Source organism: Lepidochelys kempii, chromosome 20 (genome assembly GCF_965140285.1).
Source record: "Lepidochelys kempii isolate rLepKem1 chromosome 20, rLepKem1.hap1, whole genome shotgun sequence".
In the NCBI taxonomy this organism is placed as follows: Eukaryota; Metazoa; Chordata; order Testudines; family Cheloniidae; genus Lepidochelys; species Lepidochelys kempii.
Window position 1 is genome coordinate 22,418,999 of NC_136399.1, and position 21,983 is coordinate 22,440,981.

Below are 21,983 nucleotides of genomic sequence, written 5' to 3' on the forward strand. Positions count from 1 at the left end.
AATTGGTTAGTCTCTAAGGTGCCACAAGTACTCCTTTTCTTTTTAGAGTGAGTGTGGTGATTTCACAGCCCTAAATGGAACTGCATGTCAAATTCTAACCGAGACGTCTTTTCCCCCCAAAGTGTCCATATGGCTGTAGAGTCAAAGAGGCATTACAAAGTTTTAAGCAAGTGTGGAAAAAGTCACTTCCTCTTTTAACTTGTCTGGCTGCCCTAGGATGGCTTCTGTGATCTGACATTCTTGGCAGTTCTCTAATTTATACAGCCTCTCAGGAAAAATAAGTTAGACAAAACCCACATTTCTCATGTAAAGAGAAAGATCATTCTGGCTGCCTGATGATCAGGAAGCAAAACCAAAGTAGAAACAGAAGAGGCAGCAAAGCCAGTCACTCCGTGTGGTTCACCTTTCGCACAGTAAAGGGTGAGATTAAACACCAGGTTCTGTGGTACTGAAAGGTGACAAGTTCAGAACTGATTAAAGGAAATACTCCATTCCTCCCCATATGAACTGAGGAAACATACTGCCACTGGATACTGAGCACAAGAGCTTAGCTGGATTATTATTACTTTAAAGATCAGACATTTATGTGGCTAATGAGACCATCCAGAGCGAGAACAGAGAAGATTTAAGCAGCAAACAAGAGATCTAAATCCTCCCAGGGACATGAGCTAGCCTCTAAGTCTTGCAACTTCAGAGGATGCTTTGGTTATGCCGTCAGTGCAGGGTACATCCACCTTCCTCTTACGCAGCTTGATGCTGGCCGGTCAGGAAAATGGGCTGTATGGGCCATGGGTCTGATCCCACGAATGGAGTCAGGAAAGGAAGAGATGCAAGCAGAGATCTCACCAAGAAGGGGAAATGCACTTTCCCTGCCTTGCCAGGAGTTCCTGGCTGCTGCTTGCCTGCCAAGGCACAGACAAACTAAATTGCAGTGTTGGGGACTAGGCTCAGATTGGTAAATAAGCATTTGATTAAGGGCTCAGGCCGCCCCTCCCGTGCTGAAGGGCTGGTTCGGCGCCACCGGCATGATTCCCATTAGACAAGATCAAAACAAACCACAAACGCAACAAAAGGCGGCAATTTTCCTCCTTTGTCAGGGCTTGGTAGCTCCTGGCGGCTGCTCACTGAAGGCCTGATGCAAAGCACAGTAGAGGCAGCATGGGGAACAAACTCCTACCAACTCTGGCCCCGTCTTCATTCATGGACCTTCTAGGGGCCTGGCTCGAGTGAACAATTGGTGCAGGGAGGGAGGCAGGTAGGGTGCCCTGCCAGTCTACATCCCTCACAATCGCATGGGAGAAGAGCTGCAACAGGGAGCAAACCAAGCAGAGATTGGTGGGTAAAGATTTGCAGGCAGGAGCTCCCCACCCACCTAGATCATCCCCCAACCTCAGCTGGGAGAACTACTGCCCAAGCTGCAGTCTCACGAGCCATCAGCATTCAAGTCTCCACCGGCCTTGGCAGAGTCCTCTGGCAAAGAGAGGATCTGCTGTTTCACATTCTCCCCCAGGCGCGAGAGGGCAGAGGTAGAATATCGTGCCTCAAGCAGAGAGGACCTGTTAATACCTGCTTTCCCCTTTGCAATTCACCTTTCACTGTAAAAGGGGGCCACACTCAACGCTAGCTAGACATGGGGTAGCTCCTGATCCTGCTTTACCCAAGGTGTACAGGGAGACTGACATCCAGGAACTGAATCTGATCTCCCGAGTCCCAGTCCAGTGTCTTAACCACTCGTCTATCCTTCCTCAGTCCTTGCACACACTTCCCTGGGACACCATCTGGGCAGAAGGATGCATACATAGGATCAAGGCCTTCTTTCGGTCCACAGCAATTGTTTGTCAGTAGCCAGAGTGATTCATTAGTTCCTATAGCAGAGTAGATAATTAAGCCCATCTCAGCTCCTGCCGTGATATCCGATGCTTCAGAGGAAGCCGACTAACCTTTTTAATACACTCAGCTAGTGGTCTGTTGCTGCATAGATGGTGGTACCAGTCCTCTCCCTTGCTGGGAAACAAGCTTGTTAATTGCAACAGGAAATCCCTGGGTGTGGGGGCGTGTGTGATTGGAAAGATGTGCGAGGAAGGAAAAAAAGGGGGGGGGGGGAAATGGACGCTTGTCCCTAAATCCTCCCTCAGGCACCCAAAAAAGAGTTTCTTTTACAGCTTCGAGGCTAAAGCAAAGCATCAGAGAAAGTTCCAAAAAATCCTCTAGCACAGAGTTTAGTCACGTTTTCTGGACTCAGCTAGGGCTTTAATACAAAGGTGACCTTGAAAGGATCCATATAAAATCAGGGTGCGTTTCTTTTTTTTGATGGAGAAGTCAGGCTTGAGAAGTTGGAAGTTTTACTGTTTGTTTTTTTTAAGCCTTAGAAATAATCAGAAACACTCAGCTGGGGCTTCCCCTGGTATTGATTGCAGATCAGAAGAAAGTTTGTGACGGAGCCACTTGAGAAGGAGGCTGCTTCCTCACTGGTGGTGTCATGGATGTTCAGGTGTTTACAAAACACCAAAGAGTCTGACACGGTTTGAGGTCTTGATTACTGTGCTGGAATCACATACCCAGGATGAGATGTTGTCTGACCACGCACTAGAAAGCTGCAGCTGTTTACTGTTCAATTGTGCCAGGTGCTGTACAGACACTGAACAAGATTTTAAGATGTTCAGACACAGACCATCTAGATTTAAAAGTGCTCTGGTTAAACTGATGCAAACCCCTAATGTAGACACCCTTAAACCAGTTTAAGTCTCACTCAGACAGGTTTAGCTAACGCCAGAACGTTGGAAACGCATAGCTTAATTTGCCATTAGAGGTATGCCCTCGTTTAAAATCTAGTTAAGCTGGTGCACCTTTCTAGCATGCACCTGGCAGTCATGTACACCAATGTGAGCTGGGGATGGGTCATCGCCATTTTAATTTAGTGAGACAAGGTAGGTAGGTGAAGTAATATCTTGTAGTGGGCCAGCTTCTGTGAGAGAGAGAGAGAGGCTTTCGAGCCACACAGAACTCTAGATGCCGTGTGGCTCAAAGGCTGGTCTCTCTCACCAACAGCAGTTGATCTAATAAAAGAAATTACCACACCCACCTTGTCTCTCTAATATCTTGGGACCAACATGGCTACGCCACCACTGTATGTTAATTTAGTAACATTTTTACACTCCCTGTGCACTAACAACCGCACAAAGCACAGCTTTAAGGGAGAATCCGTCCGCCCCCCCCCCCCCCGACATGATTTGGGCAACTGCTTTACACCCCTATACTTGAGGTTTGCACCGCTGGCAGCAACACCAGTGTGGACACAGCTCGCCAGCTCACCTTTCCCTCTTGGGATGAGCCTTTTGCCAGTTCTCCCACCTAGGCAGGACCTGAAACGTAACCTGGGAGAGACAGACAGAACACGCTTGGCTGCTGACGAATAAAGCATGCCCAGGCCTCTGCAGGCTGCATTATTCTGGAGCCTAGAAGTCTCAACTGAGAGGCTGCACAGAGAGTGTGAGACAGCCCCTGCCCCACAGAGCTCACAGTCTAAATAGACAAAGAGTGGGAGGGGAAACTGAGGCACAGAGGGGCAAGGGACTTGGCGAAGTTCACACAGAGTCAGTGGCAGGACTAGGAATAGACCCCAGGACTCATGTCCCATCCACCACACCCATTTCTCAAACTTTTCAGGTTGATAACCCCTTACCTGAAGTCAAAAATTTTCATGACTCCCTCCCTGTCTCACGTTGACTACAAAGCATCAGTGATGATAACACTAAGCTTGCATGTGCATGGAGAGGCTGGCAGGATACTTACCTTGAAGAGGACAGCTACACGGGTTGTCAGGGAGTGAGATTCTCTTTGCTTTAGATGGCAATAAGATTTGTCAATGTCTTAGGACCCCACCCCCAGGGTCACAACTCACCGGCTGACAGACCATATCGGACCGTGCCGCCTCTGAAGAACGCTGCTGGCATAGCCCCCAGCCAGAAGCACCGTGACTATGAAGGAAGTGGGTGAGGCCGTGCTGCCAGGCCCCGCACTCATGCCACGCTGTTTGCTCCAGTGCATGAGACAGCAAATCATTCCAAGAGCTTTATTCCTATGTTGACTTAAGACACTTTCAATCATTAAAAAACAACAACAAAAAATCCATGTATGCAGAGTACTCCTACCACATCAGAGAGGGAAACGGACAAGGTCAGAACAGGGCACTTCGGAACAGAACTGAACTAGCGATTCCCCCAAATAATCTCTCTTTTCCCCCATGCAGGCCGGTAGAGGGCTCAAGATCCCGGCTGGGTTGTAACTGGCCATTTACTCTAGAAAGCGAATAGAATCACCATCCCACAGCCGGGTGAGCGGGGGCATGCTCCATTCCGGATCAGGCTGCAGATGAATCAGTCTAGTGGAACAGAAGCGGGTTTCCTAACACAACACAATAGACCAGTAGGTGTTGCCAGAGCGGCGTTATCAGAGGCTCTGCTTGAGGGGGAAGGAAGGAAGTCGATCCACCAGGAAAGGGCCGAGTCTAACGCACCCTCATGCCGATCAGACAGCTCTTTGCCACACGGTGCCGTGCATACCCCCCACCCGAGGTCAAGCTATGTGATCACAAGGGCTCTGTATGTTGGTGCCCCTTCACCCCCGGAAAGGCTGTACACAGGAGAGATGCTGGAGCGAGTTGTGCCCCAGAGGAGCTGGAGAACCATGATGTGCCGCAGCTAGGACGAGAGACAGTCTGAAGCCCCCCAGGGGTGGGGATTTCAATCCTGCAGCTGGAGGGAGCTGCTCTAGAGTTATTGGGATGCTCCCAGGAGAAGGAACTCCCAGGTAGCGGAGCAGCAGCAGCGCTGTAAAGCCACAGTGGGCAGCATGGGGCTGGAGGGGAGAGCATACGACTGCCCAGCTAGAGCCAGTGAAGGAGGGGTCGGACGGGGAGTCCGCCTCAACTGTGGCCAAGGACACCAGGCAGGTGCATGTCATGGCTGCAGCCACCCTGGAAGGAGCGGAGCTGGGTCAGCGCAGAGGTGGGGATGGTTCCCAGAGACAAGCCAAAGGAGCTGGCTCACATTCCCGGCAAGCCACCCAAGCCCCAGGAGCTCCCTGAGCTGGTGGCCTGATGCAGGGTGGGTGGGACTAAGTGCTTGTCAAGGGTGATTCCTACCGAGCCAGCAATGATTGGTGCAGAGACAGAGAAAGTGGGGGAGGAGCCCAGCAGACCTACAGCTCCCATTCCTCCCTAGCCCAGCTGCAAAGCAGGTGCCCGCAGTCTCCTCACAGATCATCCCCTAATGCCCATCGGGGAAGGGCCACAGTCAGACACCCCATTGGTTAAGGAGAGGCATTAACCCTTTAGTTACCCCACTAGAACATGTCCAGGTTTTTCCACTGACTGTGGTACTTGGATGCAGCCCCCTTGAAGCCAGTCAGATCCCCTTCCCCAGGCAGTGGCTGTGTCCTGGGATTCCCGTGTCCAGGTCTGGCCGTGCCCCGGATCACATGCAGTCCATGGAGTTCTCAGGCAGGATGCCGAGAGCAGTGCCCGGCCCCTTGGCTGAGGTGCAGCTGGCAGACAGCACGCCCTCGGGCTCCGGGTCCACGTTCTCGATGTCCTCCATCTGGTCACTGGGGCCGTCCCAGTTGATGTGGAAGCGGGTGACACGGGGGTTGGAGGCCAGAATGTTCCTCTGCAGCTAAGCAGGGGGAGGAGGAGTCAGACAGCTGCAGGGCTTGTTATACAGCAATCTGGGGGCTAGAGACACCTAACAGCCCCCCAGCCTGTGTAGGAGAACCCTATGGGGGGAGAGATGCTGGAAAATTTCCAGTCAATCAGCTGGCTGTAGGGGCCCTTGCTGGGATTTCATGCTATGGGGAAAGAAGTGGGGCCTTCCCACCCCCAGGGCGTACCCTGGCCTAAGCCAGTTGAGATGGGAGGGCAGGACAGCACTGGGATATAACCAGGAGTCAAGTCTTTTCTTCCTTAACTAAGGGCATGGCTACACTTGCAGATGTAGAGCGCTACAAGTTAACCCAGCCCTTGGAGAGCGCAGTAGGGAAAGCGCTGCAGTGTGTCCACACTGTCAGATTCAAGCACACTGGCATGGCCACATTAGCAGCTCTTGCAATGCCACAGAGAACAGTGATGTGGTAGCTATCCCAGCATGCAAGTGGCTGCAACGTGCTTTTCAAATGGGGGTGGGGGTGGAGTGTGACAGGGAGCATGGTGTGTGTATGTAGGGGGAGAGAGCGTGGATTTGTAGGGGGCCGAGCGCATGTCAGCATGCTGTCTTGTAAGTTCAGACAACAGCAGACCCCCCTCCCCCAGCCTCTCTCTCTCACACAATCACAGCAAGCAACATTGTCTCAGAGAAGATAAGCAGCTGGCTGTCAGAAATGGAGCTTTGAAAGGGCATATCCGCATTCCTACAGCCAAGTTCAAAACAATGACAAGAGTGGCCACTTGACTTAAGGTGATTATGGGACTTTCTGGAGGCTGATCAGAGTGCAGTAATCCAACACCGTGTTCACATGGACGCTGGGGTGTTTAACGAGGCACAGCAAGCATTATGATTCTCATGGAGGTGGATTACCAGAAGTGCTCCAGCTGCAGAGTCCAGGCACTCTAAGTGCCTTGCCAGTGTGGATGGGTCGTGAGTTAGGGCGCCTGGGGCTGCTTTAATGTGCTCTAAATTGTAAGCGTAGCCAAGCCCTTAGTAAAGGTCTAAAGTACCAGCAGCCCTGCTGTACAGAGGGGGAAACCGAGGCACAGGGTAGCAGGGAAGCGACCTGGGCAAGGACCTACAAGTAAATCAGTAGCAGAGCCAGGAAGGGGACCCAGGTGCACTGACTCCCAGTCCCCTAGCCAGGGACCTCGAGACTCACCCTTTCCCTAGCCGGGCAGGGACCAAGAGCTTGAAATGCCGTACTAGGGCTCAGAGCATCAGAGAGCTCCCTGATCCCAGCCCCCCAACCCCGTGAGGAACTGGGTCAGACCAGGGCTCTGCAGTGGCAAGAGCCTCCTTGCCCAGAAGGCCCGAGGTGCCCCTTACAAAGACCCCATCGGCAGGGTGTGAGTCAAGAGCCCCCCTCTGCCAGCTGCTCGTACCTGGGAGAAGTCTGGCTTAAGGGGCGGGTTCTCCCGCAGCTCAGGGTCCGTGTACTCGTTGTTGACGTAGTAGCCCACGCGGATGAACTCCTGGCCCAGGTAGGTGCAGGTGATGAGCACCACAGTCACCCCCACCGCGTCACTCTCAGGGATCAGGCTGGGGTTGGGGGCTTCGGCCTGGAAAGGAAGCAACATCCCCGCCCCAGGAGGAGGTCAAAGAGCACGTCAGAGGGGCACCGAAAGCCAGTCACACTGGTGAGTTTTTAAGCCAGAAGGGACAACCAAATCACCCTGTATGACCTTCTCTCTATCACCAAGCCCAACAGCCCAGATCAGACCAAACTATGGGAGACCCAACAGTTGAATGCCACAGGGAGAAAACAGGAGGGACTGAGGTGCTAGCGATGACTGGGAATTGATTTAGTGAGATCTAACCAGACGAGCTGAGCAAGGACCCCTGCTACGCACGGTAGAGAAAGGCGAATAACCACCAAGGTCCCTACCAATCTGACAGCAGGGTTGGGGTGGGAGATTTCCTCCTGACCCCAAACCTGAAGATCAGCGTGACCATGAGCACGGGAGCAAGACTCACCAGCCAAGCATCTGAGAAAGAATTCTCTGTACTCCCTCAGGATACCAGCCCACCCTGTCCACAGTCCATCTCCAGCTGTGGTCAATCCCTGATGCTTAAGAGGAAGGACAAAAATAACCCTGAACACACAAAGGGAAACAAGTTTCAGAGTAGCAGCCGTGTTAGTCTGTATCCGCAAAAAGAAAAGGAGGACTTGTGGCACCTTAGAGACTAACAAATTTATTTGAGCATAAGCTTTCGTGAGCAATTGGCTTCCTGATTCCCGCTAGCTAACATTGCTCTCTGCAGACATCATGCTCGGAAGGGTCTTCACCACCATAATAAGGCGTTGCCCATTCATCCTGCCTCCTCAGTCAAAAATACTGCCACAGATTAAGGGTCCCAAGCTGCTTTGGTTGCATTTCGCCTATCCAGTTGCTTCCTAGCCCCAGACCAGGCCCTCTAGCCCCGCCCAAGTCTCTCACTAATGCCTCTTACCTCAAACACAAACATGTGCCTCCCAGCTGGGACAGGCCCCACCAGCACAGAGTCGAGCACCTGGTCATACTCCTCGCTCTCCGCAGAGCCCACATAGATGATTTTCCACTCCAGGTCTGAAAGGGAAGGGGACCGCAGTGAGAATCAGCAGCAGCCCCCGAGTAATGCTGGGGAACCGATTCTGCTCTGGATTTACACCAGCATAACTGAGCACAACACCCAGATTTACACCAACGTGATGGTCTGACCCTGTCCCTTGTGTTCCCCATCGGTTTCCCATCCAGAACTTAATTATCAGTGTCTCACAACCACCAACCCCTTTGTGCTGGGCACTGCCCAGACATGCTAGGACACCACCACAAAGCAGACAAGATAAAGGAAGGGTTATTATGCCCTTTTACAGGGACACTGAGGCACAGCAAGCTTAAGTGACTTGCCCAAGATTCAACAGACGCTGTGGCATGGCCCAGAACCGAATTCTGATCTCCCGAGTCCCCAGCAAACACCTCAAACATGAAACCATCCTCTGAGCTGCAAGCTCCTTCCCTTCCTCCTGCCAACCCATTTCTTCGAGGGATAGGGATCAAAGGGGACCCCAGAAGGTTAGATTCTGTAGACCACCAACAAGAGATGGGAGACCACCTTTTGGCAAGAGATGAGACCAAAGCACTGACCAGAGTCTCCGACAGGTGCAGCCCCAGTGGGAAGGGAGCCAGACTCTGCTCTTTAAAGCTCATGAGAGATTTCCTGATTATGGGCCAAGGGATCATCTTAAGCATTGCCTGCACTCAAGGCTGCACCAGTTACAGCCAGAATGGTTTCGTTGCAAACCCCCATCTGTCTATCCGGTTCCATCTGCAGTTCCTTGTCTGATACTTAGATCGGAAGCTCTTTGGGGCTGGGTCCTTCTTTTTTGTTGTTTGTACAGCGCCTGACACAATGGGGTCCTGAGTCATGTTACCTCCTGTGTGGGTGCTCTTAATTACATTAAGCTCAACTCTGGTTTTAAATCAAGTTAATAATCAGTGCTCCTCTGAATACAAGCACATGCACTAGGGTTGCCAAGCTGTCCATTCCAAGGGATGAGTTTCAGCTCCGAGCAGGATCTGCCTTCTTTTACCAAAGCCTGGTACCCAAACCTAAGAGGCGCTCAGGCATGTCCAAGCCTGAGCCAATGCCAGGCCTATGCCCCCATGCACAGACATCAAGCTAGAACAAGTATGCGTATGGGAGGGTGGAAGGGTAGTTTTCACTTCCACACCTGAGGGAAGCATGCTATGTAACATGTAAACAGTTCCCAGGAGACTGGATCCGGGTGGCCTTTGCCAGGCAGAGTAATGCCACATAGCAGGGGGAGTTCAGATGAAGGGGGATATGTAGTTTCTCAAAACAAATCAGAAACAGCAGCTTTTCACATACAGAAGCTGTGTAATTTACAAGAGAGGGGATGCATTAGCCAGAGATTACATAATAGGCTAGAGTAGCTTACCAATAGAGGGAAGCCTTCCTTGAGGAACAAACTGCAGCATATATCCTCAAGCTGCTACGAGCTATAGCCCCCTTCCCAGAATAGAGAGTAGTGGGGGATGATCCCACACAAGCCCCTAAGAGCGAGGAAATTCAGTCTGATTGAGAGCTGATCCTCCCCCCAGTGCACTGGAAAGCTTATCTGATTGGTTCGCAGACAGGTTTCCCAGAGTGGCATGGCCCGTCCTGTTTTAAGATCCCCGCACAGGGCAAGCCGCAGAGTGAGGCGGGCTATGCAGCGGGTGATGCCGCCTGTATCAGGAGGATCACCTTGGAGAAGATGGACGGTCCAACAACGCGGCAGCATTCCTGCTGCCCCCACTCAGCGGGGCTGTGCTCAGACTCCGCAAACAGCCCATTTTCAAACAGTAAAGCCAATGAGACATGCCAATTTCTCAGCCCCAAAGACAGCAGAGAGATTTGGCTGCTGCCACTCCACAGCTTTGACACCCCCTGAAGTTAAGAGGCTCAGGGCTTAGGCCATAAAGGGCTTTGCAAGCTACGCTTTCGTGACAACACCGCTCTGCGGCGTGACATCTCACGCTATCCCTTGCACCCTTTGGAAAGTCTCTTTTCGACCCCTGGGCTCCTTTCTTCAGAGAGAGGAGCCAGCCTCCCAGAGATGCCTCAGAAGCACTCAGATCTCTTAATACAATGGCTCTAAAACTGCAGTCTAAGGGCCGTTTTCCTTGATGGGCTGTTTTAAGAAGAAGGGGCAGGAAGGGGTTTAGGGTCTTTTGGATGGGAAATCTTAGCGGCGGAGGGCAGACAAAGAACTGGAAACATCACTGCCACTATTCTACCTTTCAGCGCCATCGTTTCGCTGCGTTAAGTAATGTCTCATTCACGTGTTTATTGCTGGAAAATATTCAGCCCAGGAAGATTAGTCTGGCTACACCCATGCTCTGCAAAAGGCAGAAGTTTTCTGCCCCGAGGCCTCTCCGGACCAGAAGGATTCTCTGGCCACCGAATCAAGCTGTGCGTGGCCCGCTTTCCAGAAATGCTGGGCACAACGTGATTCTCACCCATCAGGGCACATTTAAGCCGCGGTGTCGATAAAAACTGGCACCAAGGGAACAGAAGTTTGCAAGCAGAATCCCCTGGGGGCTGCCAGGTAAGAGTCTCGCCGTCCCCCCCCCCGGCGAGGGGCGAGGCGGGGCTGGCAGGGTTAATGGGGGTAGTTCAGCTGGGTGATTTTGACACCCAAGAGCTCGCTGCAGCCCGCTGAGTGGAGCCAGAGGCGGGGCGCTGGGGGGGGCCGGGGGAGGGGGGGCTTCCAGCTCCCGCCCGCTTCCCCAGCGCGGCCCCGCCCCTGTCTGGGCCTTGGCGAGCGACGGCGGGCCAGGGGACTGGCGGCCCGGAACCCAGGAGTCCGGGGTCCCTGAACCCGGCGCATCCGCCCCGCCCGCCCGGGAGGCCCCGCCCCCTGCCTGTGCGCGGTGGGGGGCCCGCTCCAGGCCGGGGCGGAATGGCGGCGGGGGGGCTCCCAGGCCTCAAAGGTCCCAGGGCCGGACCCGGAAGGTTCCCGGCGGCGGGGGGGGGGGGCGGCAGCCGGGTGCCCCGGTGTCGGGGGCTCCCGGCCGGACTCACCGTGCGGCAGCGCCTCCCCGCACTCGAACTGCACCTGGAAGCGCAGCGGGCGGCCGAACGGGCTCGGGTTCTCCAGCACCGACACCCCCAGCACCGACACGCGGGACATGCCGCCGCCGGGACCCGAACCCGCCGCCGCGCGCGCCACAAAGCGGCCCCGCCGCCCGCGCGCGCCGCCTGCGCGCACAGCCGGCCAATCAGCGCGCGTCACCCGCCGGCCTCCGCCAATCCCCACCTCCGCCCCACACCGACGCGCCAATCCCCGCACTTCGCGCCGGGACCAATCCCCGCCCGGCCCGCTCACTTCCTGCCGAGCGCCGCGCCCCTGCCCTCAGTCGCCAATCGGCTTTCCCCTCCCCGTCCCTGGCGGGAGCCGGATGCGACCAATCCGCGTCCGCCTCGCATTGCTCCCCGCCAATCCGCGCGCGCGCCGACTTTGGGGACACCAGCGGCCAACAACCAGCCAGGTCGCTTGGACGAAAGAGGAAGGAGGAGGGGGAGGAGAGTCTGACCAATCAGGAGGGGAGATGAGGCAGAGGCGGGGGAGCCTGGGTGGGGGGCTGTAGGGGGCGGTGCCTGGGCCTTATAGGGCCATATGGGACTGGGCATTACATTCCTGCAGGGGTTGGTGGGAGCCAGGCGCTAGGGGGCGCCTGGAGGTGCCAGCCCTCAGACCAGATTTAAAGCCAGGGGGAGGGAGCTGTGGGGTGGGATCGAGGGGCACTGGCAGAGCACTGCCCTGGTGCTGCGCTGAGAGAGCAGAGTGTCCCCTCCTGGCTCAGGGCATCCACCCCCCGGCTTCTCCTCTGAGTGCCTGACCCAGCCGAGCTCAGGGAATTCCCCTCCGCCTCCCCTACTTCCCCCTCCTGGAGGCTGGGCCGGATCCAGGGTTCTTCTTCGCTGCCCGCCCGGTCTGCCCTGTGGCCGTTCAGCGAATGCCAGGCCCCACCCGGTCTGCCCTGTGGCCGTTCAGCGAATGCCAGGCCCCACCCTGCATGGAGCTAGGCGAGCAACCCCTGTGCACGTTACTGTGTGGCTGTTACACACCTGCTGTGCCGCTCCCCAGACATAGCTGCATTTCAGTGCTCGGTGAACTATCCCCACGCAGAGCTGCTGTGTGACTGTTACACACCTGCCATGTCCCACCCCGGAGGTGGCTGGATTTAAATGCTGGAAGAATCGATACCTGGACCCACCTCTTGGGGTTTGTGAGACTTCATCCCTTTGTGTGTATGAACGCTCTGAGGTGTCGCGAGGAAAGGGGTGGGGGAAGCACTATTACCCTTTGCCAAGTCTTGGGCTTGGGACAACGAATCCGGACGAGTGGGGTAGCTAAATAGATGGTTAGGTGCAGGACAGGCAGATGGATATAGAGAGTGCGGGGGATGGATAGAAGAGGTGTATGTGGAAGGAGGGAGGGGAGGGGAGGGGGAAATGGATAGAGGATGTGGGGATGTGTGCGGATGTTTGAAGATGAATAGTGGGGATGGATGGATGAGGTGGGGGATGGACAGAGGGGTGTGGAAGGAAGGATGGATGGATGGGGTTGGTGGGTTGGATAGAGGGGTAGGGATGGGTGGGGGTGTTTGAAGGTGAATAGAGGGGATGGATGGATGGAGTGGGGGATGGACAGGGGTGTGGATGGAGGGATGGGTGGGTGGAGGGATGGATCGAGGCATGTGAAAGGAGGGAGGAAGGGATGGGGTCAGTGGGGATGGGGGGGATGTTTGACAATTAATAGAGATGGGGGTGTTTATAGATGGATGGATGGGGTGGGGGGTGGACAGAGGGATGTGGATGGATAGATGGATGGATGAGGTTGGTGTGGATGGATAGATGGAGTAGGGATGGGTGGGGGTGTTTGAAGATGAATAGAGGGGATGGATGGATGGGGTGGGGGATGGAGGAATGGGGTTGGTGCGGGATGGACAGAAGGGTTTGGATGGGGTCGATGGGGATGGATAGAAGGGTAGGGATGGGTGGGGGTGTTTGAAGATGAATAGCAGGGATGGACGGGGGGGTGGATGGAGGGATGGATGGATGGATGGGGTCTGTGGGGATGATAGAGGGGTGTGGATGGAGGGATGGGGCAGGTGGAGGGATGGACAGAGGGCGTAGGGATGGGTGGGGGTGTTTGAAGATGAATAGAGGGGATGGATGGATGGATGGGGTGAGACTGGACCGAGGGGTGTGGATGGAGGGATGGGGTGGGTGGAGGGATGGATAGAGGGCTGTGGATGGAGGGATGGGGTAGGTGGAGGGATGGATAGAGGGGTGTGGATGGAGGGATGGATGGATGGGGTCAGTGGGGATGGATAGAGGGGTAGGGATGGGTGGGGGTGTTTGAAGATGAATAGTGGGGATGGATGGATGGGGTGGGGGATGGACAGAGGGGTGTGGAGGGGGACAGAAAGCTGCACACACTCTGCTATCAGGCACCGTCTAACCCAGACCAGGCCAAACTCCAGGGCTTGGATCAGGCCTGGGGAGCCTCAGCGTCAGTGACCCCCCACTCTAGCCAGCCGGCCCCCGCCCAGCCACCCGAGGAGGCTGCTGTCCAAACCAGATGGACAGACAGAGACAAACTGCAGACAAACGGGGGGGGGGGGCAGTTGGGGGGCTTGTCACACCACTGACAGGCAGGCGCCCGGCAGCCATGCGGGACGAGGGGGTGGGGTCAGCACCTCCCCGCCCCCCCCGCTGCACAGAGCTGTCGGAGTGAGCAGCCCCAGAGCAGCGGCGATCGATTGGATCCATCACCAGGCTCCCTCCCCAGCTCCCCTTTGGCCCCCAGCCGGCCAGGGGGAGCGGGGGCTGAGGCCGGGGATCCCCGCGCACCTGACAGCTTGTCAGCCCTGCCAGTGAGTCTCACTCTGCTGAAGGCAGGAGCTCCCGGCCCCTCGGCCTGGCGCGCTCCCCAACCCCCATGCTCCAGATGCCTGGCATGGCGGGTTGGATGGTGGAGGAGGGAGAGCCCAGATACAGATTTCACAGGGGAGACCAGAGTTTCTCACAGGGGGTCCTGACCCAAAGGGGAGCTGCAGGGGGGTCCCAAGGTTATTTTAGGGGGCCCAGAGGGCGGTGGCTGTTGGCTGGTAGCCAGCTCGGTAGGCAGTGCCCCGTCAGCAGCAGTGCAGATGTAAGGGTAGCAATACCGCAACCCCCCCCCACAATAACCTCATGACCCCCCCGCAACTTCTTTAGGGTCAGGACCCCGACAATGACACCCTGACAGTCCAGATCGAAATAGCTGAAATCGTGAAATTTATTATTTTTAAATCCCATGACTGTGAAATCGACCAAAATGGACATGACTTAGGTCGGGCCCCACTCATGCTGCAACTGCACGCACCCCGCCTGCCCCCCAACGCACGGAGCCCGGAGGCAGTGAAATGGCCACGGGTGCAACCCTCCCTGTGGCCAGTAGGTGGTGCCTTCGCCTCACCGCCAGGCTGCAGGCCCAATGAGGTGGGCATCAGCCGGGTCGGGCTGTGGGGCAGGGAGCAGGGCTGGGGGAGGCAAAGTGGAAGCCGAGGGCCATGGCGGGGGCAGTGGGGGGATGCCTCCGTCCTCAGCGCTAGGGGGAGGGGAATTATCCACATCTCCGCACACCCCCCATTCCTCCCTCCCCCGGCCCCATGCTTCCATCCACCCCCACACACGACACACCCCACCTCTGCCTCCCCGAATCCCCCCCACGCCCATTTCACAAACCCACTGCCCACTCCCACGCCTGCCCATCCCTCCCTCCCTTCCCACGCTCCCATCCTCCCCCACATTCCCATCCCTCCTTCCCCCCACCCTATGCCTCCATCCACCTCCATACATGACACACCCCCTCTCTGCCCCCCTCATCCCCTACCCAGGCATCCATCCAGCTCCACACACAACACGCTCTGTCCCTGCCTCCCGAATCCCCCTCACCCATCCCAGAATCCCACTGCCCACTCCCACACCTGCCCATCCCTCTCCACACCCATCCCTCCCCCCATCTCCCCCCACGCCTCCATCCACCTCCACACATGACACACCCCTTCCCTCCCTCCCCACACACCCATCATCCCCCATGTACCCATCCCCACACTAAGGCCTCCAACCTGTACCATGCTGGTGGTTATCCTCTCACAGCAGCTCTGCCAGGGCGCCTCAATCCCGACGCGCAGCCCCCCGCTCCCCTCCCGCCACAGCTCTGCCGGTGCCCCTCGATCCCACTGCGCAGCCCCCTGCTGTTCCCCGTGAGCAGTGCCCCACGCTGTGGCAGGGAGCGGGCAGGTTTCAGGGGGTGCCGGTGCTGTAATTACAGTGTAACGGTGTCTAATGAAGATGAGATCGTTAATTGCAGGTGGTGGAGTCTGGGAGGCTGCAGCTGCTTGTTCCCTCCTCACTCTGGAGACAGCACATGCCAGCCCCCTTGGAAGCCAATGGCCCATGGAGCCAGAGCCAAGCCCCCTCCCCCTACACCGGTTCCGAGAGCCCAATGGGACCCGGAATCCTTGAGCTGGGCTCTGGCTTCACAGCCCCACTCCCAGCACCCTTCCCTGGCCAGCACGCGGGGTACATTTTCTGGGGTAATTTCTGGAGTCCCCTCCCCCAGTTCTGCCAGTGCCCCTCAATCCTGACCTGCAGCCCCCTGCTAGCCCAGCCCTGCCCCCTCCCCCAGTTCTACCGGTGCCCCTCATTCCCGACCCACAGCCCCCTGCTAGCCCTGCCCTGCCCCACTTCCCCCAGTTCTGCCGGTGCCCCTCACGCCCAACCCGCAGCCCCCTGCTAGCCCTGCCCTGCCCCCTCCCCCAGCTCTGCCGGTGCCCCTCATTCCCGACCCACAGCCCCCTGCTAGCCCTGCCCTGCCCCCCCTTCCTCCAGTTCTGCCAGTGCCCCTCACTCCTGACCCACAGCCCCCTGCTAGCCCAGCCCTGCCCCCTCCCCCAGCTCTGCCGGTGCCCCTCATTCCTGACCCACAGCCCCCTGCTAGCCCTGCCCTGCCCCCCCTGCCCCCAGTTCTGCCAGTGCCCCTCACGCCCAACCTGCAGCCCCCTGCTAGCCCAGCCCTGCCCCCTCCCCCAGCTCTGCCGGTGCCCCTCACTCCCAACCCGCAGCCCCCTGCTAGCCCAGCCCTGCCCCCCCTGCCCCCAGCTCTGCCAGTGCCCCTCATTCCCGACCCGCAGCCCCCTGCTAGCCCTGCCCTGCCCCCCCTGCCCCCAGTTCTGCCAGTGCCCCTCACGCCCAACCCGCAGCCCCCTGCTAGCCCAGCCCTGACCCCACCCAACACTGTTAGTGTCCCTCTGTTGGCGATGGGGGGAGTTACCCAGCCTGGACCCTGCGTCCCAACCCTGAATCACCCCCAGTCCTGTCCCCGCACCAGACTCACTCCACTTACTCTCTCGCCCCTCCCATGATTCCTCACCCCCACCTGCCCCCAGTGGTCCCTTCCCCTGAAAGGTCTCCTCCCCTCAAACGAGCACAACCCCTCCCTGGGCCCCTCTCAATGGACGCCCTCCCCCATCTCTGCTTGGATCTCTGCCCCACCCAGGCAGTACCGGGTTTACCATGGCACCAGTGGCTCCACGGCACCGGGCCCACACTCAGACGGGCCCTGGTGTCTGGATCGTAGCCCCGCCTCCCCTTCCTGAGGCCCCGCCCACCGCTCTTCTTACCACCAGCGTCCCTCACCCCCACCCCCCGCCTGACCCCTGGGCATGGCTGGGCTGGGCTGGCTCTCTGGGGTCACCAGGCATCTGCCCTGCTCCCCAGCGTGGCTCCGGCTCCGGGCGGCGGTCTCTGATGCCCACCACCTGTGGGGCCCCGCCGTCCACCTCCCCGGCCGAGCCACCTGGGGCTGGTGGGGGGGCCCTCCCACACCCCCCAACTGCCCCAGTCATCACCCCAACATCCCCCTCTCCTGATCAGCCCTTGCTTGGCTTCCCCCTTCTCATCCCCCACCCCTGCTGTGGGTCAGCTGGTGCACACCTGGGGCTTGTTAGCAGTCGGGGGCCTGCAGGATGTGCGTCCGCAGCAGGAGCCCCTTGCGATCCGTCCCCTGCCTGGGGTTCAGGGCTGAGAGGTCCCCTCTGCTCTGTCTCTGTGAGATGTCCCATCCACGGCCCCCCACTGCACCCCTTGCTCTGTCCAGCCTCAGCCCCACCCCCCTCTGTCCATCCATCCTTCCCTGGACACTCCCCTCTATCCATCCGTCCCTGGACACCCCGCTCTATCCATCCATCCCCCTCTGCCCATCCATCCTTCCCCGGACACCCCCCTCTGTCCATCCCAGGCTGCGTCTGTCTCTCTAGCGTCTGTCTGTCCTTCTGTCTTTCTCTCTGTGCTGTCCCCGGAGCTGCCTGGCACACGCCCCCTCTTCCCAGGCCAGGCCCAATTCCGGGCAGCCTCGTTCCAGCCTCTGTTCTGTGCAACAACACGGGATTGTGGGGTGGGTTTGGTTCTAGCCACGTCTTTCTGGCCACACGGGCCGTACACCCACCCCCACCACCCGGCTGCACCGCCACCGTCGAGGGAGGGGGCCACCCCTCTGCGCCCCCTCCTGGCCAGGCGTGGCCCTGCAGGTGCACCCCACTTTCCCTTCCCCCAGCTGGGGGTAACCAGAGGGATTGCTTCGAGCTGAGCAATGAGATGCCAAACACACAAATGACCGTGGGTCTCCTTTCAAGGCTGGGCCTTGGGTCCCAGACCCGGTGGGGGTGGTGGTTGCATGTGGCTCTTTTGGGGCCCCGGCTGGTCACTATGTCAAAAGCCCCCAACCTCCCCGGAAGGGGCGAGTCAGACCCCTGGGAAATGGTGGGGTTTACGGTCCAGTCTGGCTCCTGTGATGTGATGTTTGTTGGTGTGAAGGATAAAACCTCTCCTAGCTGCAGCACTTCTGCTGCTTGACACCGCAGAACCTGGTCCCTCCTCTGGCTTTTCGGACGAGAATTTGGGGCCCCTTGAAGATCTTTGGGGGGGCGTGTCCCCTTTGCACCCCCAGGAGCTCCCTATAACACAGCCCCATGCCAGGGGCACAGGGACGGCAGTTAAAGGCTCTTGCCACTGAGCCCAAGTTCGGATGATCCAACACATAAATGTCCAAAGGAAAACGGCTTGGGGTCCTGTCAGGCCTGGTCCGTGGCTGTGGCCTGACGCTGGAGGCTGTGACTGGGGGGGGCGGGGGACACCCTGGGACTGGCTAGTAAAATGGTGTGGTCTGTCACCTGCTCCTGTGATGGGCGGGGGAGGGTGGGATTGGGATCTGTGAACCCCGCCCCCCCCGGAAGTGAAAGATTTCCTGGCCCACCGCCCGCCACCCTGACATGCAGGAGCTGTCCTGGGACGAGGGGTTGGACCCCAGCCCAACCCATGTTCAGCAGCCTCTGGCGGTGGCTGGGACTTGCTCAGTCCTGAGCCTGGGGTCCTGGGCCTCAGACCAGTGCTGAGGGCCCCCCGGTGATCTGTGGGTGCGGGTGGGGCATCAATAGAGCCATAAGGGGGGACGGTGCTGACCCCCGCACAGCCTCGCTCTGAAGAACTCCCATGATCCCCCGGGACAGTCAAGCTAAGCGAAACCCCTCGGTGCTGGGAATGAGCCCCCCATCCCATCAGCTCCGGGCCCCAGGGGCCGAGATCCTCTGACCCTTCCCCACTTCCCTGCCAGCCCCCCAAGGCCACCCCCCAGCAGTCCCAGTTGCCCCAGCCCAGCGTGCGGGAAGCAGCTGCAGAACTGCCAGGCAGGGAAGGAGCCAGCGTGTCTGGCATTGATCAGCTTGGAGTTCGTCCACGTGGGAAGCTTTTAAATCCTCGGTAATTTCCCTGGGTGTTTCAAGCAAAGTGGGGAGGGTCGGGGTGGGGTTAGGGCCGAGGGCTGGGGGCTGACCCAAGTGTAACAGAGACCGGAGCCCTGGAGGTGCCTCGGAAATGGGAAAGAAAGAGGCAAAGAAAAAGAATGAAAAATGTAGGAAAGAAAGAAAGAATCCGAGGCTCCCTGGAGAGTTGGTGCCTGGGTCTGTCTTTTAACCCTGCCCGTGGTTAAAGCAGCTCCCTCCGTCGCTAGGGGGCACCAGTGCTGGACCCTTGCTCTAGGACACCTACACTTTTTGGACCAGTGATCCAGACCCGGCAGCGTTTGGGGGACTTGCTCAAGAACCCAGTGACCTTTTTGACTCATGTTCTAGCACCCGAGACCACATGGCTCATTGATCTGGGCTATTGGGGCGAAGGCCCTCTAGAACCTAGATCACAACAGTATTTTGGTATCGTTCTAGCCCACATCATTTTAGTGTCAATCTAGAGCATGCCACACCATTCTGGAGACCTGAGTCTAGAACACCATGGCATTTTGCTGTTCGTGTTTACACTGGGGTGTGGTCAGGGATCACCCGGCACTGTACATACATGCAATAAAATGAAACAGGAGATGATGGCCGTAGCATTTTGGAGGTTGGCTCCAGAAAGCAGCGGGGGCAATGCAGCCCAGGGGCCAGCACTCTGCCCTGTGACTCAGAAGCCAACAGTTCCAGCCCTGGGTCTATCAGAGCCCTGGGCTGAACAGGTGCCGCTCCATAGCCCAGTTATGACCATTTCAGAGCCTGTCAAACAAGGGGGTTTCCATCTAAACCGTCTCTCTACCGCCAGGGAAAGGGACCCAGAGCTCGTGTGGAAACAAAAACCCAGCTTAATACTTCACATCGCAAACGCAGTCGCTGGTTTCCCTTCTCTTCTTTCTCTTTACAAAGAGGTTTGAAGGACTTTTAGTGGGGTGTTTGCCAAGGGACTGAGCAGGATGAGGTCTCTGGATACCAGCGCCTGAACCTTGTTTAATGTGGGAGAGGGACTGGGTTCTGTTACCGCCTTTGGGCCCCTGTATTCCAGCTAAATCAATACAGAGCTCCGACGAGACAATCAGGCCAGGCAGCCTAGGTGGGCTGAAGTGTTTCAGGCAGCTAATCTAGAACACTGCAGGATGTGGGGGCAAATACTGAAGAATACCAGTGTCCAGAAAGAGCATGTCATTTTGCGTCATTGCTCTAGAAAGCCACGTTACTGTGGGCTGCGACTCTAGAATCCCACAACATTTGGACCAGGCCTCCAGACTCACCACATTATTGTATCTAGAATGCCGTAGTGCTTGGTGCGACTGCTCTGGACCAGCCCTGTGTTTCTGGACACGACTCTCAAATGTCACAGCACTCGGGATGATTATTCTGGAATGCCTCCATGACTTAGGCCATGACTCTAGAATATTGCCGGGTTTGGACCAGGCCTCCAGAACACAGCAGAGCTTTTGGGTTGCGGCTCTAGAACACCACCCTGTTTGAAGCCCTGCCTCTAGAATGCCAGGGCACATGGGGGTCCGTTATGAGAACTCTGCAGTATCTGGGCCCATCGTTCTAGAACACAGCAGCATTGCGCCCCGTGGCTCTAGACCACCGCTGTAAATGGGGTCGTGATCCTAGAATGCCATCCAGGCCTGTTTATGTGGCTGTAGGTGATTCCCATTGCCCTTTCCTGTCTCCGCCCTACAAACTGTTCCCACCTTGATTTTTCAATCCAGATTGGATGCTGTTCTAAGAGATCTGCTCTACGGCCTGTGTTCTCCACGAGGTCGGACCCGATGATCCCACCGGTTCCTTGGAAGCTCGGACTCTATTTTGTCCTATTCTCATCACACTGGCCTGTTCAGCGCCCATCTCTCCCTGCCCTGCCCGATCTGCAAAGCTAGTTGCATGCACCCCGGCAGCCCTGACTCTCCACTCACAGTTGCCTGGTCTGGCAAATTGGGCTCTTTGATACCAATTTTACTTCTCTGATTTGCTTTAAAATGCCATACATAGCTCCGAGGCAGACTCTTGGGGGAGCACGGCAGCCAGGGCTCTCAGAAACAGGCAAAGGGAGGGGAGAAATAGCTCCATTTGGAGGAGGAAAAATAATCACAGCTTCTGACAGATGATGTGCTAGTGACAGGCAGTGTGAGCAGGGAGGGGCGCCGGCCCTTTAAAACAGGGGGGGAATCCATTTCCTACAGCTGCTGGTGAAATTCTGGGCTTGATTTTTGGTGACTAGCAACTGACAGAAGCCTGGGAATTAGCAGAGCTCCCCCTCCCCCCCGCATTCCACCACAAGGAAGGAGGGGCCTGCATCCTGTCCAAATGGCTGAATGGAGTTGTTCTGGACCAAGCCCCAGCCAGGACTGATGTGGTCCAGTCAGAAGTATCTCGGGTAGGAGTCAGGACATTGGGGTTCTGGCTGGGCCTACTCTGGGCAAGTCGCCGCCTTTCTCTGTGCCTCAGTTTCCCCTCCCAAACAGTAGATTGTAAGGTCTTTGGGGGCAGAGGCCGTCTCAGTGTGTTTTTCTGCAGACAATGGGGCTCTGATCTCGGTTGGGGGTCTGTGCAGCACCAGACACAATGGGGCCCTCATCTGGGGCTTTCTGTACAGCACTGGGGACAAGGAAGCCCTGATTTCAGCTAGGGCCTCGAGGTTCTGGTGTGTTATTAATAGCTCTGAGTTTGGGAATACGTGACAGGTAGAATTATTCGGATGATGGGTTGGACTCCTGGTTGGCTTTCCGTGCTCGAGCTCAACCATCAGCTATGGGCTGGAGGCAGGAGTAGCCAGGCGGATTCCCTGGCGTCTGCTATACAGTGGGTCAGCCTGGAGGGCCTGAAAATCTAGGAATCTATGAAAGTTGCAAACAGAAAGAGAAGGGAAATTCCTCCAGTACATTAT

At 57.1% G+C, this 21,983-nt stretch overlaps 1 protein-coding gene across 1 annotated transcript; it reads right to left on the reverse strand.

Annotated features, from left to right (window-relative positions):
• Positions 1-4,058: 4,058 nt before the first annotated feature.
• ASF1B (anti-silencing function 1B histone chaperone) lies at positions 4,059-11,477 on the reverse strand. Its single transcript, XM_073318709.2, has 4 exons — positions 11,271-11,477; positions 8,154-8,269; positions 7,085-7,261; positions 4,059-5,672 (listed from the first exon to the last, which is right to left on the reverse strand). The coding sequence occupies exons 1-4, from the start codon at positions 11,377-11,379 to the stop codon at positions 5,475-5,477; spliced, it is 600 nt and encodes a 199-aa protein (XP_073174810.1). The 5' UTR covers positions 11,380-11,477; the 3' UTR covers positions 4,059-5,474.
• Positions 11,478-21,983: the final 10,506 nt, after the last annotated feature.

Coding starts and splice junctions, on each gene's coding strand:
- ASF1B (XM_073318709.2), bottom strand. CDS start 11,379: ATGTCCCGCGTGTCGGTGCTGGGGGTGTCGGTGCTGGAGAACCCGAGC. Junction 8,270..11,270: donor CGGGGAGGCGCTGCCGCACG/GTGAGTCCGGCC, acceptor CTTCCCTTTCAG/ACCTGGAGTGGAAAATCATC. Junction 7,262..8,153: donor GGCACATGTTTGTGTTTGAG/GTAAGAGGCATT, acceptor CTTCCTTTCCAG/GCCGAAGCCCCCAACCCCAG.